The following is a 19,193-nucleotide window of genomic DNA, read 5'->3' as shown; positions in this document are numbered from 1 at the left end:
AAAAAAAAAAAAAAAGCCCCCTCTGTATTTCTCCTGGAGCCACATCTCTGCCTGGCCACTGGGATAGCCAGTCAGTGGAGCAGATGGGGGCAAGGGTAGAAGAGCAGGGAGGGGCTTGCTAAAAAACTGCCTTGTTTATGTACTGTTCTAATCTAAAAGAACCATATAAACATTTGTCTATTCAGACCCTCCTTCCCAGTAAGGTTTCAGTTAGTATTCCTACGGTCTTTTCAGCACATCTCCCCATTATCTACTGCTGTCACTTATCATTATGTCTTTCTTAGTGGTGTCCTTGTCACCAGTTTTCCCCTATTCACCTGGCTCTAGTCTATAGCATGAATGCTATTTCTGACACATATATCTGATCATGCTATTCTCCTGCTTATGGTTTCTCTGTGCCCCCAGGATAAAGTACAGACACATTAGCAGGTTCTACAAGGTCCTTGAAAGGCTGGTGCCTGCTTCAAGCCATCTTTTTCTGGCAGCTTTTTCCCTTCTGACAGTAAAAGCTCCAGCCATAGTGAGTACTTGTTCCTTGGATATGACTTCTCTTGCCTCAGGATTTTGCTAAGGCTGACCCACTCTTCTCATCTTGCCCTTCTGGTGACCATATGTTGTTAGGTGCTGTCAAATCAGCTTTGACTCATAGTGACACTGTGTACAATAGAACAAAACACTGCTCAGTCCTGCGCCAGCCTCACAATCCTTCCTGTATCTCAGCTCATTGTTGCAGCCACTGTGTCAGTCCATCTTGTTGAAGGATTTTCCCTTTTTTGCTGACCCTCTACTTTACCAAGCTTGATGTCCTTCTCTAGGGATGGTCCCTTCTGACAATATGACCAAAGTCAGTGTGGTAGTTATCTTTGTCAGCTACCCTGGTTGAGTGACTGGGCAGCTGGATGTAGTATTCCCCTTGATGAGACTGGTAATCAACTCCGTGGTAGGCTCTACCACAAGCAGCTGAGTAGCTACCTTAGGGATGTGGTCTGCTTCCTGTATATAAGGAGAACCCTTAGAGAATGTTCTTTAGCTTATGGCAAGCTTGGACTCTGCATGTAGCGGAGTTGTTATTTAGCAGGCTGCCATGCTCTGCCAACCCTGGGACTTTCAATGGGCTCGAATTAATGGCCTGCCATGTGGTTTGGTAACATTGGGACTGTGTCTTTTTACTTATCAACCTTGAGCTTTTAATTATCAACCAGCAGCTGAGTGAAGAAAAGCCTCTAGCTCCAGTGGGCCGGGAGCAGGAGGCAGAGTTGAAGCCCAAGGTTGAGGGGCTTTCACCCAGCCCCTAGAGCCTGGCACTTTGAACTCAGACTTAAAACCTCCAGACTGTAAGAGAATAAGCTCCTGTTTGTTCAAGCATCCCATTTGTGGTATATTCCTCTCAGAGAGGCACTGGGTAACCAGAACAGTTGGTGAGATGAAGTCTGGCCATTCTCGCTTCCAGGGAACATTCCAGCTACACTTCTTCCAGAACATATTTGTTTGTTTTTCTGGTAGTCCATGGTACTTTCAGTAATCTTTACCAACACCACAACTCAAAAGCATCATCTCTTCTTTGGTCTTCCTTATTCATTGTTCAGCTTTCACATGCATATGAGGTGATTGAAAATAGTATGTCTTGGGTTAGGTGCATGACTTGGGTTAGGTAACCACATGCTCCTCTGATAAATATTGCATCTTTGTCGTTGTCTTTTGGGTCTGCAGAGCCCAGCTTACTACCTGCCACAAAGCAGGTGCTCAATGTTCAAGCCATGTTTGTGGAATGAATGAAATAATGAGTATATAATAAAGTCATCATTGAAGTTACACAAAATAAATTTCTGCTGACTTTTCAAAAAGCATTTCTTGGGGGTGACTGTGAACCTATCCACGGCTCTGTGTGAGAGTATAGTTCTTATATCCTTGCATCTCTCTGTGAATGTGTATACCTCCTCTTTTCCTCCTTATGGTCAATTCTTAGCTAACCCAGAAGATGCCAGTTTAATTACTCAATTTCAGAACCTCAGTAGGGTTAGACTGAGGGATAGTGCCCACATCTTCCTTTTGGTGGACTCTAGATTGATTTGGAAATTATACTTATATCCTGGACATCCCCTCTGAATTAGTGGTGGACTAGGGTAGACCAAAGGAGCCCTGGTGGCATAGTGATTAAGTGCTTGGCTGCTAAGCTAAAGGTTGGAGGTTTGAAGCCATCAGCTGCTCCATATGAGAAAGGTGTGGCATTCTGCTTCTGTAAAGATTTATGGCCTCGGAAACCCAGTAGGGTCGTTCTGTTCTGTCTTACCTGATTGCTATGAGTTGGAATCCACTCAGTGGCAGCATGCTTTGGTTTTGGTTTAGGGTAGACCAGACTTACCATGGCTTTGCCAGAGTTATTCTAGAATAAAAGTGGCAGTTAGGAGTGAGTGAACATGAAGGATTTGTTGGAGAAATTGCCTCCTGTCCTTTGTCTCCCAGGGGCACATGTACACCACCATCACCAATAGTTGTTGTTGAGTCAGTTCTGACTCATAATGATTCCATGTGTGTCAGAGTAGAAATGTGCTCTGTAGGCTTTTCAGTGGCTCATATTTTAGAAGTATATTGCCAGGACTTCCTTTTGAGGCACCTCTGGGTAGACTCAAACCTGCAATCTTTTTGACAGCAACTGAGTGCATTAACCATTCAGGAACTGTGTGGCACACACAGACACTTACAAATGTTGTTTTAATGTATGAGGCCTTAAAAAGTAATTTGCATCTTCAAGGTCTGTGATAATCAGAAACTGAGCTACTTCTGAATCTAACTTGTAGAGTCAAACCTCTAGTTAGTTATTTAGATACTTAAATAGGCTTAATTATACTAGAAAACTGAACAAATTGGTGTACTTTAGGTTGCAGAGAGTTTTTTTGCAAATCCGCTAAAGGTATTTAAAAACAGATTTTCACTTAAAGAGAATGTATGGGTGCTAACATATAGTTCAGCTTTTCAGTTTTTAAAGATTTTCTTAGAAACTGAAGTCATCTACTTTTATAAAAAATTTGTCTATGTTGAGAATGATAAAATGCCAGTTTTTAAGAGATGTAATTAAACTCAGCATTCCAGCTGGAATCATTGTCTCTGATTCTGTCATTTGGGAGATAATGGAGTGGTTCAGGGAGTGGGGGAAACAAGAAAAGTAGTATGCCTGCATTTTAAAGAAATTGAAAACAACACTTTTTATTTTAACACCACCACTCTTATTATCTAATTGTGCTAATGGAAATTACTCTGGGGTAGCAGGTAGATAGTAATACAGAAGGACAGAGGACATGGTATTTTAATTGATAACTTTATGAGAATCACCTTTGATCAGTTTTTAATGCTAAAATTTTAATATCACAGGAAACAAAAGGTACAGTTAAAATCATTACATAAAAATGTTTGGAATGATAGATGACATGTACTCTTAGCTTGTAGCAGTTAAAATAAAATAATAGTTTGGTAACAGTTTTGAAAGCAGTTAATGCAAATATTCTTGGAAAAGTTCTTGATACTCTTGATATGCATTAGAAGTTTTAGTTTTAGTTCAAAAGTAAAGAAAATACAGTAATGAGTCACCTTACCAACAACTTTTTATTATGAAACATTTCAACAATATGCTTAGATCGACTAATGGTTAATACTGTTATCATACCCAAGAAATTTAACAGTAATTTAACAATATTGTCTAATTGATATGGTTACTAGATTTAGCAAGGACAAATAACAATACAGTACATCCAGTGAAATTTGAATTCAGGTAAGCAATGAATAAATGAATATTTCTTTTTCAGTCAATTGGCTGTTGATGTTCTTTGCATTTTTAATTAGGCTATTAATGTTTTTCTTACTGGTTTATAAAATCTCTTTGTTTATTAAAGAAATAAAGTTGTGTCTGCAATAAATTTTACAAAATTTTTGCAGTTTATTATTTGCCATTTTTAGAAATTTTTTGCTAGCCAAATGTGGTGGTTAAGTTTGTGTGTCAACTTGGCTGGGCTGGTTGAGTGGCTGGGCAGCTGGATTTAGTTATTCCCCATGGTGGGATTGGTAATTAACTCCATGGTGGAATCTATTGGAGCAGCTGCGTACCTGCTTTGGTTATGTGGTCTGCTTTCCGTATATAAGAAACAGTTTTGGGAATGGTCTCTAGCTTATGGCATGCTTGAACCCTGCATGTAGCTGTGTGGTTGTTTAACAGCCTACCATGCTCTGCTGACCTTGGGACTTTCAGTTGACTTGAATTAATGGCCTGCCATGTGGTTTGGTGACATCAGGACTGTGCCTTTTTACGTGTCAACCTTGGGCTTGTCAGCCTCAGCAGCCACCAGCTGTCTGAGTGAAGAAAAGCCTCTAGCTTCAGTGGGCCTAGAGCAGGAAGCAGAGCTGAAGCCAAGGTTGAGAGGCTTTCACCCAGCCCCTAGAGCTTGGCACTTTCAACTTGGACTTAAAGCCTTGAAACCGTGAGAGAATTAGCTCCTGTTTGTTCAAGTCATCCCACTGGTGGTATATTCTTGTCAGAGCAGCACAGAGATAACCGGAACACCAAAATTTTAATTTAAGTATTTTAAATGTATTCCTCTTTTCCCTTTGGCTTATTTATTGCTTGGGAATACTTTCATCACTTCAGTGTAGTAAAAATAAATTCACAGGAAGACATTTTATTTATTTATTTAGTTAGTTTTTAAATTGTGCTTTAGGTGCAAATTTACAGGGCAGAATTTTTTTATATTCAACATTTCGTGTACATTTGGTTTCACTCCCTAATTACCATCCCCAACCCTAACCCACTCTCCTCCTCTCCCTTCCCAGTAACTCCCCTCCTCCCTGCACCCTTCACAGTTATGCACTCCTGTGTGTTCTGCTTTTCTTTTGTTTGAATGTTGCCCCTCTGGTGCCCATGGCTGATTGCTCCGAGGGATATATCTCCGTAGAATAGGTTGAGTACATCACCCTAGGTTGAGTGTTCTGTATGTAAGTCTTATTTACTGTTGAGCTGAGAGCCAGCCCTTGGGAGTGAGTTTTATCCCAGGGCTGAAGTGTGTCCCAAGGCCGTGGTCTTGGGGGTCCCACCAGACTCCATCTGAGCAGTGATTCTAGTCATTATTTTGTTTTTGAATTTTGTTCCACATTTTTCCTCCCACTCTGTCCAATAGCTCCAGTTATGATCCCTTCCCATGTGGTTGGCATTGGTAGCTGGCCATTAGCAGCAGTTCTTCTGGTCTTGAGGTCCATCATGCCCTAAGGCTGATTGTTTCCAAATGCCCTTGGTTTTTTTTCACTCTTCTTCACTTCCAATGATAGGAGACCATTAGCTGCATCTTAGATGGCTGCCTGAAAGCTTTTAAGACCCCACTCACTAGTCACCAAATTAGGTTCTGGAACAAGACTTTTATGTATTTTGTTGTTCCAGTTAAGTCTGGTGTCCCCCAACACTATAGTCCTGAGTCAGCAGGTCCAGTGGTTCTCTCTCTCACAGTGTCTGGCTGTCTATCAGGGATAGCTCTATGTCTGTCTTAGGTTGCTTCTGTAACAATTGTGGGTATTTTGTATTACTAATTATCTGTGCAAGATTAGCCTCATCTGAGTCTATCTTTGATCTAGAGTATAATCCTGTTTATTGACCGCCATCTGATCTTCTTAGGAGCTCTGGTAGCATAATGCCTAAGGCACTTGACTGCTAACCAGAAGGCTGGTGGTTCAAACCCACCAGCCACTCCTCGGAAGGAAGGTTGGGCAATCTCCACTGAAACTTGTCCACTATGGGTGACCCTACTGGTGTTTGAAATACTGGTGGCATAGCTTCTAGCATCATCACAACATGCAAGCCACCACATTTAGCCAATAAGGCCATTAAAAAGATAGGAAAGGAACAAAAGACCAAAATGGAAGTCAGAAGAGATTCTGAAACTTGTGTTTGAATAGAGAGCCTGTAAAGCAAATGGAAGAAATGATGATGTAGAGGAACTGAACAGAACATTTCAAAGGGCACCTTGAGAAGACAAAGTAAAGTATTATAATGAAATGTGCAAAGATCTGGACTTAGAAAATCGAAAGGAATAACACGTTTGACATTTCTCAAGCTGAAAAACTGAAGAAAAAAATACCAAATGCTACAGGAAGCATCAAAAGAAGTTGGAAAGAAAAACACAGAGTCACTGTACCAAAAAGATCTGGCCAACATTCAACCATTTCAGGAGGTAGCATATAATCAAGAACTGATGGTCTTGAAGGACGAAGTCCAAGCTGCACTGAAGGAATTGGCAAAAAACTAAGCTTGAGGAATTGATGGAATACTCTTTGAGATGGTTCAACAAACAGATGCTTTGCTGGAGGTACTCATTAGTTTATGCCTAGAAATTTGGAAGGCAACTACCTGGCCAACCAATTGGATGAAATTGCTATTTGTGCCCATTCCAAAGAAAGGTGATTCAACAGAATGTGGAAATTATTGAACAGTATCATTAATATCACACACAAGTAAACTCTTGCTGAAGATAAATAAAAAAATGCTTGCAGCAGTATATTGACAGGGAACTGGCAGAAATTCAAGCCAGAATCAGAAGAGGGTGTATAGTGAGGGATATCGTTGCTGATGTCAGATGGATCTTGGCTGAACTGAAAGCAGGGAATACTAGAAAGATGTTTACCTGTGCTTTATTGACTATGCAAATGCATTTGACTGTGTGAAGCATAATAAATTATGGCTAACATTCCAGAACACTTCAAAAAGGGTCATTATGAGTCAGAATTGACTCCATGGCAGTGGGTTCATTGTGTTTAAGAGGAACCTGTACATAGATCAAGAGGCAATTGTTCAAGCAGAACAAGGGGATACTTCTTGGTTTAAAATCAGAAAAGGTTTGCATCAGGATTGTATCCTTTCACTATACTCATTCAATCTGTCTGCTGATCAAATAATCCAAGAACCTGGATTATGTGAAGAAGAACATGACATCAGAATTGGAGGAAGACTCATGAACAACCTGTGATATGCGGGTGATGCAAACTTCCTTGCTGAAAGTGAAGAGGACTTAAAGCATTCACTGATGAAGATCAAAGAATATAGCCTTCAGTGTGGATTACACTTCATCATAAAGAAAACAAAAATCACAACTGGACCAATAAGCAACATCATGATAAATGGAGAGAAGATTAAATTCAAGGATTTCATTTTACTTGGATCCATAATCAATGCCCATGGAAGTGACCATTAAGAAATCAAATGGCATATAGCACTGGGCAAATCTGCTGCAAAAGAATCTTTAAAATGTTAAAGAGCAACGATGTCACTTTGAAGACTAAAGTTTTTCTGCCCCAAGGCATGGTATTTTCTATAGCCTTACATTCATGTGATAGCTGGACAATGAATAAGGAAGACCACAGAAGAACTGATGCATTTGAATTGTGGTGTTGGTGAAGAATATTGAATGTACCATGGACTGCTAGAATAACAAACAAATCTATCTTGGAGGAAGTACATATGGAATGCTCCTTAGAAGTGAGAATGGCCAGACTTCGTTTCACACACTTTGATCATGTTGTCAGAAGGTACTAGTCTCTGGAGAAGGATATCATGCTTGGTAAAGTGGAAGGTCAACGAGAAAGGGGAAGAGCCACAATCAGATAGATTGGACACAGGGCTGCAGTGGTGGGCTTAAGCATGGCAATAATTGTGAGGATGGCTCAGAAGTGGGCAGTGTTTTGTTCTGCTGTACATAGGTTTGCCATAAGTCAGGACCAACTCAGTGGTACCTAACAGCAGTAACAACAACAACTATAGTGGTGACCTCAGAAGTTAGTTTCAGTTCAGGGTTTGAACAGTATCTCAGGGCAATAGTCTCAGGGGGTCCTTTTGTCTACTTTTTTTTTTTTTTTTCCAGGAATTTGAAGTTCTGTTCCACATTTTCTCCCATTCTATCAGGGTCTGTCTATTGTGGCCTGATGAGAATGGCCAGTAGTGGTAGTTTGGGCACCATCCACTTCTGATCTCAGGGTAAATGAGGTCATGGTCCATGTGTTCTTGAATGTATTCTTGATTTCTTGTATGCTTATATTCTTGGTATAAGATGTAAAATAGCTAGAGCTTATTGATCATGTTGTTCAGATCTTTGAGAGCGGTGTGTCCAAGAGTGTGATGTTTCTTTTTTATGGTCCACAAGTTTGGATGATAATAAGTATCAATAAGCATGTGAAGTTTGCTTTCTTCTTTGTGAGCAAGTGGGCCTTGTGATTAGGTTTGTGGAGGTGGGCCATGCCTGGAAACTCCCCTGTGCTGTGCCCTGCAGCCAACAGATAAGGAAATAGTGGATCAGAGAGTTGACATGGCTTACTCAGGGTCACATAGCTAATAAAATAGAGAAATAGATAGCTCCTTTTGAGTCAACTTTGAGGAGACCAAATAGTAGCTAATAAATAGCAGGGCCATATAGCTAATAAATACCAGATCATTTTTTGCTCTAACTCCAGTACTCTTTTGCTCTTTTGTATTTAGTGTACCTGTTGATAATAGGTGAGAGAGAGAGGTCATCCCTGTCTTCCACCATCATCCTTAAGTTTGTCATCTGCATACTCTATAGTGCAGTGTCATTGGATCCGCATCACAAACCCATTAGAAGAGGTGCCATCATCCTATTTTACAAGTTATCTAAGCTACAAAACGGTCAAATAATTTATGGCTGATCTTACAGCTGGTGGGTAGAGAAACTGATTCAAATTTAGACTTTCAATTCTGAGTCTAACATTAACTATGTAAGTTTTGAGGATTGTGATGTATCAGAATACTGGTAGGAAACAATTTATTGCATGTTTCAAATAAAGACTAAATAAAGCAGCTACTTAGAGAGGTGTGGGCAGGTCTAAGGCAACAAAGGGATAGTGGGGTAAAGGAAGGACTTGGTGAGAGCTGGTGTCTTGAGGGCTGGACTATGTGATGGCTGGGGAGAGATGCAGCTCTGCCAGTGAGACTCAGCAGGGAGGAAAAAGGAAAGAAAGACCTGAATTTCTGAGATTCTCCTTCCTTCTATCTCCTAAAAATAGCCTCCCACCAAGAGAACCCAGCCAGAGGGCATCCTTCAAGGCTAGCCTCCTGGAGCACAGGATGGAGGAGTCACCTGGGGAGGGAAGCTTGTGAATAACCAGCGGGGAGGAGCAATGCAGGCAGAATTCATGGTATAGTTACGTGTGGGAACAAATTAGATTAAAGCATCAATAGTAAGCAATTTAATAGAACTGAAAAACAGAGTAAGTTGTGAGAAAATGTAAATAAGGATCACGTAAAAGATGTGGGTTCCTGTGAGTTACAGTCAATTTGAAGAAAACTGGGTGACCCTAACTCTCCCTGAAACCACTACTATTAATAAAGAATTTAACATTTATTTAGAATCCATTTTACAGCCTTCAAAATAGTTTTACTGTTTTCCATTCAATTCTCTGATTTTCCCTTTAAAGTATAGATTCTTAAATCCCTTAAAATACTTTCAGTAATATTGAGAGATTGAAATTTTATTAAAACTACTTGGAGTACATAGTATACATATTGCTAGAGGGGCATCCATTTTGTTTATCAATTTATTTGCTGTAAAATCTGCAACTTAAACAGTATTCATTTCATACTGGGTGTTTGCCATCTTAGATATTTGAAGAATCTTCTGCTTTGCAACAGTATCCTTTTATCATTTCTAACTATTACCGTAAATATAACATAAATTATGTATGTAATATATAATGAAATATGATATTTGCCAAATGCCCTTTCTAAATATATGTTACTAATTGGGTAAAACAGAAGAGAGAAGCCTGAGTGCTATTTTTGTTGGCAGCATCGATTTCTCTTTTCTCCCATCTTGGTTAATTTTTTTTTTGCCTTGAACTTCATTAATTCAGTATATATTGATGATATCATTTGAATAGTGCTACAGTAGGCCCTGGGAGCTCTAGTAGTGTAGTGCCTAAGGCACTTGACTGCTAACCAGAAGGCTGGCAGTTCAAACCCACCAGCCACTCCTTGGAAGGAAGGTTGGGCAGTCTACTTCTGTAGTGATACTGCTTCGAAACCCAAGTATGAGTATCAACAACAACAACAACAGTGGGTCCTGAACTATTTTTGCAAAATGTGTTGCAAAGAATTATGAATCATGATGACACTCTCAGTTACCTAATACAGAATGTTGTTTCAAAAGATTTCTAATACGTAGAATATGCTTAGAGATTATTAGACTTTATGTAAGTTTTCTAATTTGATGGTGTTCTAAAATTGTTTAAGAGCATAACAGTTTTTCTGGCAAGTCAGAAATAGAATAACCAATGCACAAGGATGTTTCATATAAAACAGCAGAACAAGAAAATTTTTGGCAGGAATAGAAATCTGTTTTCAGTTGAGATTTAAGAATAGATGGAGTGTTAATAGGCAGAGAAACACAAGGAAGCCCTCCCAGATGATAGAACCTAAGCAAAGAGGATCGTTTTGTTTGGCCTAAGCCGTGGCCAGGTCTAGGAGAGGCATGCTGGGGTCAGGGCTGGATTTAGTAGAGAAAGCTAAGAGTAACAGGAAAGGGAGAGAGGCTTCTGAGGCAGATTAGAGTGGATCCATGGATTCAGAACCAAAGCAAAACCACTATTAATTAGATCCTTAAATGAATGGTTTTTGAGAATGTTCTCTGCCAAAATATTGACTACTCTTGTTGGTGCTAAGTGGTATAACCTTCTTTCTGCTTTTATCCTCTGAATTCTCTCTGCTATGGCTTACCTGGGTTTTTTACACAGGTGTCTAGCAACTGCTGCCAGGTTTGAAGGTTACTCTTCGAAATATAATAAAACATTCAGGATGGTTATTTAGATTGATAATAATATCAGGTAAAGAGAAGCTCCCTGCATTTTGTTTCTCCCTTAGAGCCCTCCGTCCTGATCTGGTCTGGACTTGATTGCCTTCTTGACCTGCTGCTCTGTGGTGGTCCTGAAGCAACCCTCCATCCCACCAGTGCCTCCCTTCCCCGGGATCTTCTTTGTTTTCTGAGTCTATGCTTTCCTCTTTCTGGGTGGGTAGTTTTTGAGCCCCTGTATGGAATCTCTGGTGGTGAAGCTGGTTAATGTGCTCATCTTCTAAGCAAAAGATTGGAAGTCTGAGTCCATCCAGAGGACCTCAGAAGAGAAGCCACTGAAGAGCCTCTGGAGCACAATTCTCCTCTGACACACGGGTCTCATGAGCTTGAACTGACTTGACAGCAACTGGTTTGTTTGTGTATGAAATGCCGGTTCTTCATTGCCTGAATTAGACTGAAACATTTTTCTCTCCAGTTTCCTCAAGTATTTATCCACTGTTTGTCACCTGTTTCTCTCCTCCCATTACCTCCGTCCTCAGGAGTTTGTAGGATCTTCTTTCTATTCCCGGTGTTCTGAAATTTTCACAGTGTTATGACTCGGTATGGGCAATTATGCCCATTTTGCTGGGCACTAGGTTGGCCCTCCCAATCTAGAAATCAAGTCCTTTGGTTCTGAGAAAATCCTTGCATTATTTCTTAGATAGTGTCCTCATCACTTTATTTCTTTGTTCTTTCTTTCTGGAATCTCTTTTTGTCAGGTGTTAGCTCTGAATTAATCCTCAGATTTTCTTGTATTTTCCATCTTTTATCGCTGCTGTTTATTTGTTGTACTTTTTGAAACATTCCTTAAATTTATCTTCTAATCCTTCTCCTGGGAGCTCTGGTAGCATAGTGGCTAAGGCACTTGACTGCTAACCAGAAGGCTAGAGGTTCAAACCCACCAGTCACTCCTTGGAAGGAAGATGGGACAATCTACTTCCGTAGTGATACTGCCTCGGAAACCCAGGAAACCCAAGGAGGGGTCACTATGAGTCAGGTCTGACTCGATGGCACATAACAACAACAAAATCCTTCTCCTGAAGTTTTATTTCTGCTAAACTTTATTGTAAATTTCAAAGTGCTCTCTTTTGTTCTTAATGTTCCTTTTTTAAAAATAGCATTTTGTTTGTGCTTTATGGTTGTAATAGCTTCTCTTATTTTTCTCAGCATATTAATTATATTGATTACAGTTTTATTTTTGAAGTTTTCTTTTGCTGTCTGCGTAGTCTGTTTCCTCCAATTTTTTCTCCTCTGTGTATTTTTCTGGTCTCCAACTTTCATCTTCAAAGTTTTTTTTTTCCAAATTTCTATTGATTCTTGGCTATCAGTTCATTTTTATGTCATTTCAAGGTACTAAAAGCTGATTGAAAGTTCCATCCTAAGAGGTTCATTGGCTGGTGGGCTTGGTAGATGATCGGGTAGACTTGACTCTTTCTTCAAGAGAGGCTCATACTTTATAGTGCCTTCAGAACTTTTCTGTGGAGATCATTTCGTTTCTCCAGAAAGACTCTTCTAAACTCTCGCTTGTTGGGAATAAGGTAAATTGCTGTTTTAGGGGTTCCCAGTTGGGAAGAGGGGGAAGATTATATGGTTAGTAAGTCATACAGGAAGTCATTGGGTGGTGTAAACGTTAGTGTACTTGGCTGGTAACTGAAAGGTTGGAGGTTAGAATCTGCCAAGGTACTTTGCAATAAAGGCCCGGTAATCTACTTCAGAAAACCTATGGAGTATGGTTCTTTTCCGGAACACTTGGGGTCACATGAGTCAGAGTGGACTTGTCAGTAACTGGTTAAGTGGTGCAAGGATGAAAATTCAAGTACTGTGACTTCAGTGGGTTACTGTGTTTATTGTCACCTTTATTAAAGTTGTTCTTCATGGTCTTTTACATGAAAGGAAAAAATATTATTACTTATTAAATATAATAGCCCATCTTAGTCCTGTATTTAGCACAACTACGTACACTGTATATGATTATTTTTAATGATTTCCATATTAGTGATTTATGATTTGTTCTTAATTTTCAGCTTTTTTCAAGGAGGAAGCCTCCAAGAGGATTGTATGTTTATGGAGATGTTGGTAAGTGTGTTAACGAATTTTGAGTGGCTCAAACAGAACATTTCCCAGCCTTCTATCAGTAAGATAACATCCATTCCCATCCTTCAGATCTATACTACCTTGGGAATGGGATGAGGCAGGGTAATGTTGGGGTGGGGGTGGGGTAAAGATAGCAGAGCTATCACAGGCTTCACTTTTACTTCTCCTAGGATGTAACAGCAGTTACAGGCAGGATTAATTTGTATGTTAGGGTGCAAACATTATTGATTTATAAAGCAGGCTGAGCTCAGAGAGAGAAATCATCCCTCGATAGATTATTGGATAGATCAGAATCTCATTACTCAGTGCTGTTTGAGACAGCTTAATGCATTTAAAAAAATAAGCTGCTCTTTTTTTACTTTTAATTTTTATGAATATTTTTATTCATAATATAATCACTTATCTTTAGTTTATTATTTATTAGTTATATTTACTTTATTACTTATTATCTTTTAGTATTTAGTTGTTGTAGTTGTTATGTGCTGTTGAGTCGGCCCCGACTCATAGTGACCCCTCCCTGGATTTCTGAGGCAGTATCACTACAGAAGCAGATTGCCCAACCTTCCTTCTGAGGAGTGGCTGGTGGATTTGAACTGTCAGTCTTCTGGTCAGCAGTCACATGTCTTAGGCACTACGCTACCAGAGCACTTAACTCATAATGGATGACATTTCTTTAGTCTCCCAGTTACGTAGATTGGATACAAATAACTGTGTTTTGCTGGAAACCTTCTGAACTCTCACTTATTTTCTAGATTTTGTTAACCAGTTAATGTCCTGCTTCTTCTCTGACCTCATTCCTGCTGAAATGACCTGCTTTCTGGGTTCCATTTCTTTCAAACACATTCCTTTTCTGCTAGTCCTAGGCTTCTCCCTGATGATGCATGTTCACTGACGTGAAGGTGGCTTCTACTTTATGTGCTTTACTGTCCTCTTACTTGTCAATCATTTCTTTTATTGGCATACTCAAACTCACAATTATATGTAAAAGATCAGTTTTTCCTTGACTAATAAGCAAGCTTCAGGAACTCTTATAGCCTAATCAAGCTGTGTTATGAGAGGATGGTGGCAGGGTTTATTTTATTAGTAAACATTTCAGGACAATAGAAAAAGAAAATAGGGAATTGAGTAAGTAGTTATAGTACCTTAAAAATAAAACTGTTCTTTTTCTGTCTTACTTTTATTGATTTAACTAATCTAATTAAAAAAATAATCATTTAGTTCACAAAAGTGAGTTATAGAGATTGCCCCTTGAAATTCTTGAAGTTCTTGAAATGACTATTTGATTCCTTGGCCTATTTTTCAGTCGGGTTGTTTGTGTTTGTGTTGTTAAGTTGTAATGTGTTCTTTATATATTCTGGATATTGAACCCTTATCAGATACAGGATTTTAAAAATACCAAACCAAAGCATCTGCTACAATTCTGACTGCTGTTGTTGTTGTTGTTATGTGCCATCGAGTCAGACCCAACTCATAGCAACCCCTCCTTGGGTTTCAGAGGCAGTATCACTGTAGAAGTGGATTGCCCAACCTTCCTTCCGAGGAGTGGCTGGTGGGTTTGAACTGCCAGCCATCTGGTTAGCAGTCAAGTGCCTTAGGCACTATGCTACCAGAGCTCCTAATAGTGACCCTGTAAAGGCAGAAGAGAAATGCCCTAAAAGATTTTTAAGGCTGTAATCTTTATGGAAGCAGAATGCCACATCTTTATCCTGCAGAGCCACTTATGGGTTTGAACTGCCAACCTTTCAGTTAGCAGTCAAACGCTTTAACCACTGCACCACCAGAGCTCCTTTGGTTTTAACAATAGATGGTAAAAATGTGGAAGAAGCTCAAGTATTTCTTCTTCTCAATTTACCAGTTGGTAAATTGGTATTGTTAGTACCAATGTATACTTCTTATTGAGAATGCAATTTGTACCAGGTGCTTAACTTAGTCAGTTTTACATGTCTGCACCTTTGAGCTCTTCTCACAGATCTTAATTTGTTGTTGGGTCTTATTCTTTGCCTCTTGAGAACATTTACTTCCTGTATTATCACTTTCATGTTCAGTCATTGCTACATTCAACATCTTTGTTTCTCCTGTTACCTTAACCACTTAACCATAAATGGACATGGTTAGCAAAGTATGGCTGCTTCTACTTCTGCAAAAGAATTTAAAAACACAATAAAACAAAGCCATATGAAAGTTACTGGATTTTAGTTTGGAAAATACTGACATACTCTAACTAATTGAAGGGAGGTGCAATAAAAGTAATTCATATGAATGTTTAGAAATATCTTCATAATATAGAGAGGGGGAGAGAAAAGAATTCTGAAATAGGAAGTGAGATGAACATTTTGGTGAATAAAATTAGTTCATAATCAAGGCCAGGAGCTGATTGTGGAACAGACTATCTACTGCTCATATGCAAGTTCAACTTGAAGTTGAAGACAATTAAAACAAGTCCATGAGAGCCAAAATATGACCTTGAATATATCCCTCCTGAATTTAGAGACCTTCTAAAGAATAGATTTGATGCATTGACCACCAGTGACTGGAAACCAGAAGAATTATGGGATGACATCAAGAACATCATCCATGAAGAAAGCAAGAGGTCATTAAAAAGGCAACAAAGGAAGGAAAGACCAAAATAGATGTCAGAAGAGACTCTGAAACTTGCCATTGGGTGGAGAGTAGCTAAAGCAGCTGGAAGAAATGACAAGATGAAAGAGCTGAACAGATTTCAAAGAGCAGCTCAAGCACAAAGCCAATTACTATAATGAAATGTGCAAAGACCTGGAGTTAGAAAACCAAAAGGGAAGAACACACTTGGCATTTCTCAAGCTGAAAGAACTGAAGAAAAATTGTAAATCTCGAGTTGCAATGTTGAAAGATTTATGGGCAAAATATTGAATGATGCAGGAAGCATCTAAAGAAGAAGGAAGGAATACACAGAGTCACTGTATCAAAAAGACCTGGTTGATGTTCATCCATTTCAGGAGCTGGCATATGATCAAAATCATTAGTATTGAAGGAAGAAGTCGAAGCTGCATTGAAGCAATTGGTGAAAAGCAAGGCTCTAGGAATTGATGGAATACCCATTGAGATGTTTCAACGAACAGATAGTCACTCGGCTATGCCAAGTTATTTGGAAGACAGCTACCTGGCCAACTGATTGGAAGAGATTCATATTTGTTCCCATTTCAAAGAAAGGTGATCCCACAGAATGTGGAAATTATCAAACAATATCATTAATATCACATGCAAGTAAAGTCTTACTAAAGATAATTCAAAAACAGCTGCAGCAGTATATTGACAGAGAACTTCCAGAAATGCAAGCTGGATTCAGAAGAGGATGTGGAATGAGTGATATCATTGCTGATGTCAGATGCATCTTAGCTGAAAGCAAAGAATACCAGAAAGATGTTTACTTGTGTTTTATTGACTATGCAAAAATATTTGATTGTGTGGATCGTAACGAATTATGGGTAACATTGAGAAGAATGGGAATTCTAGAACACTTAATTGTACTCATGAGGAGCCTGTACATAGATCAGAAGGTTGTTGTTCGAACAGAACAAAGGGACACTGCATGGTTTAAAATCAAAAAGGGAGTGTGTCAGGGTTGTATCCTTTCACCATACTTATTCAGTCTATATGCTGAGCAAATAATCCGAGAAGCTGGACTGTATGAAGAAGAATGGACATCAGGATTGGAGGAAGAATCACTAACAACCTGCGATATGCTGACGACACAACTTTGCTTGCTTAAAGTGAGGATGACTTGAAGCACTTACTGATGAAGATTGAAGAATACAGTCTCTTTATATTGAGATGGATTTCATCTCAATATAAAGAAAATAAAAATCCTCACAACTGGACCTATAAATAGCATTACGATAAATGGAGAAAAGACAAGTTGTCGAAGACTTCACATTGCTTGGTTCTACAATCGATGCCGATGGCAGCAGCAGTTGGGACGTCAGATGACGTATAGCACTGGGCAAATCTGCTGCAAAGGACTTCTTTCAAGTGATGAAGAGCAAAGATGTCTCCTTGAGGACTAAAGAGTGCCTGACTCAAGCCGTGGTATTTTCAATTGCCTCATATGCATGTGAGAGCTGGACAATGAATAAGGAAGACTGAAGAAAAGTTGATGCTGGCAAAGAATGCTGAAAGTGCCATGAACTGCTAAAAGATCTAAAAATCTGTCCTGGAGGATGTGCAGCTAGAATGCTCCTTGAAAGTGAGAATGGCCAGACTTTATCTGACCTACTTTGGTCATGTTGTCAGAAGGAACCATTCCTTGGAGAAGGATGTCATGCTTGGTAAGGTGGAGGGTGGACAAAAGAGGGGAAGGCCTTCAACCAGATAGATAGATACAGGGGCTGTGGTGATGAGCTCAAGTATAGCAAGGATTGTAGAGCTGGCATGGGACTGGGCAATGTTTTGTTGTGCTGTGCATAGGGTCACTATGAGTTGGAGATGATTCAACAGCACCTAACAAACAGCAACAATCAGTTTAGTTTAGAATATTTACAACTTAGGTAATAAAAGACAGGTCAAATTCTTATTTATTTATTTACTTTGGCTCCCTGGATAGGAGCATAGTGAGAATGTCTTCTCAAGCCTTATTTGTTCAGACCTAGGGAACAGGTATTAAATTTTTAAAAATTATTTTATTTTGGTAAAAATATATGTAACAGAACATCTGTCAATTCAATACTTTTTACATGTACAATTCAGTGACATTTGTTATGTTTATCATGTTGTTCAACCATTACCACTGTTCATTTCCAAATTATTCCACCACAATTAACAGAAGCTCAGTGTCTCCAAGCAATGACTCCTCCTTTGTCCCTCTCTTGCATACCCCTAACTAGTAAACTTTAGTCTCTTAACCTTTCCCTGTTCTAGATATATTATATAAGTGGGACCATTAAAATATTTGTCCTTGTATGACTTGTTTCACTCATCATGATGTTTTCAAGGTTCATATATATTGTAGCATATATCAGGACTACATTTCTCCTTATGGTTGAGTAAATAACTGAATTTAGCAAGCATACACCTAATGATTTCCTTTTTTGATAATAGCCATCTTGTTGTTAGGTGCCGTCGAGTGGTCTCTGACTCATAGTGACCCTACGTGTGGCAGAATGAAACACTGCTTGGTCTTGTGCCAGCCTCAGATCCTTGCTATACCTGAGCCCATTGTTGCAGCCACTGTGTCAATCCATCTCATTGAGGGCCTTCCCCTTCTGCATTGACCCTCTACTTTACCAAGCATGATATCCTTCTCCAGGGAATGATTCCTTCTGACAACATGACCAAAGTAGGTGAGATAAAGCCTGGCCATTCTCACTTCCAAAGAGCATTCCGGCTACACTTCTTCCAGGACAGATTTGTTAGTCCTTTTAGCAGACCATGGTACTCTTAGCATTCTTCTCCAACACCACAATTCCAAAGCTTCAGCTCTTCTTTGGTCTTCCTTATTCATTGTGCAGCTCTCACATGCATAAGAAGTGATTGAAGATACCGTGGCTTGGGTTTGGCACACCTTAGTCTTCAAGGAGACATCTTTGCTTTTCGTCACTTGAAAGAGGTCTTTTGCAGCATATTTGCCCAATGCAATACATCCTCTGATGTCTTGACTGTTGCTTCCATTGGTGTTGATTGTAGAACCAAGTAATAGGAAATCCTTGACAACTTCAACCTTTTCTCCATCCACCATGAATCTGTTTATTGGACCACTTGTGAGGATATTTTTGTTTTCTTTATATTGAGGTGTAATCCATACTGCAGACTGTAGTCTTTAATCTTCATCAGTAAGTGCTTCAAGCCATCCTCACTTTCAGCAAACAAACTTGTGTCATCTGCATATCACAGGTTGTTAATGAGTCTTCCAAGAATAATTGGTCAGGAGCTATTTTAGTTAGGTCACTTCATAAATACTGAGTCTTAAATAATGAGAAGGTGACAAGCAAAGTGGAGGGAAGGAGATGGCTAAGGGAGTACTCCAGTCTTAGGGAACAACATGGAAAGAGCAAGTGTAAAACCTCAAGCATGAATTAGCCTGGACATACCACTTAATTTGTCTGGGGCAGAGGCTCTTCATCTGTAAAATAAAGGTGTTGGACCAACTAAATGCTAAAGTCCTTATTTTATTTTATTTTTTTAATTAGGATTTGGGTGAAGATTTACAGAGTAAATTCATTTTTCATACAGCAGTTCACATATACTTTGTCTCATGTCATT

General features: G+C 39.3%; 1 protein-coding gene across 1 annotated transcript in view; it reads left to right on the top strand.

Moving 5' to 3' along the window:
- The window catches only part of AFG1L (AFG1 like ATPase), a 341,083-nt gene that overhangs the window by 60,340 nt on the left and 261,550 nt on the right, over positions 1–19,193 (top strand). The window contains exon 3 of the mRNA XM_007940863.1: positions 12,890–12,941. Within this exon, the coding sequence (XP_007939054.1) occupies positions 12,890–12,941 (52 nt within the window). The remainder of the gene's footprint in view (positions 1–12,889; positions 12,942–19,193) is intronic.

This window comes from Orycteropus afer, unplaced genomic scaffold (genome assembly GCF_000298275.1).
Source record: "Orycteropus afer afer isolate SDZICR_OR568_19922 unplaced genomic scaffold, OryAfe1.0 scaffold00072, whole genome shotgun sequence".
Lineage (NCBI taxonomy): Eukaryota > Metazoa > Chordata > Mammalia > Tubulidentata > Orycteropodidae > Orycteropus > Orycteropus afer.
Note: the sequence above shows the minus strand (reverse complement) of the source record. Positions and strands in the feature narration are given on the sequence as shown.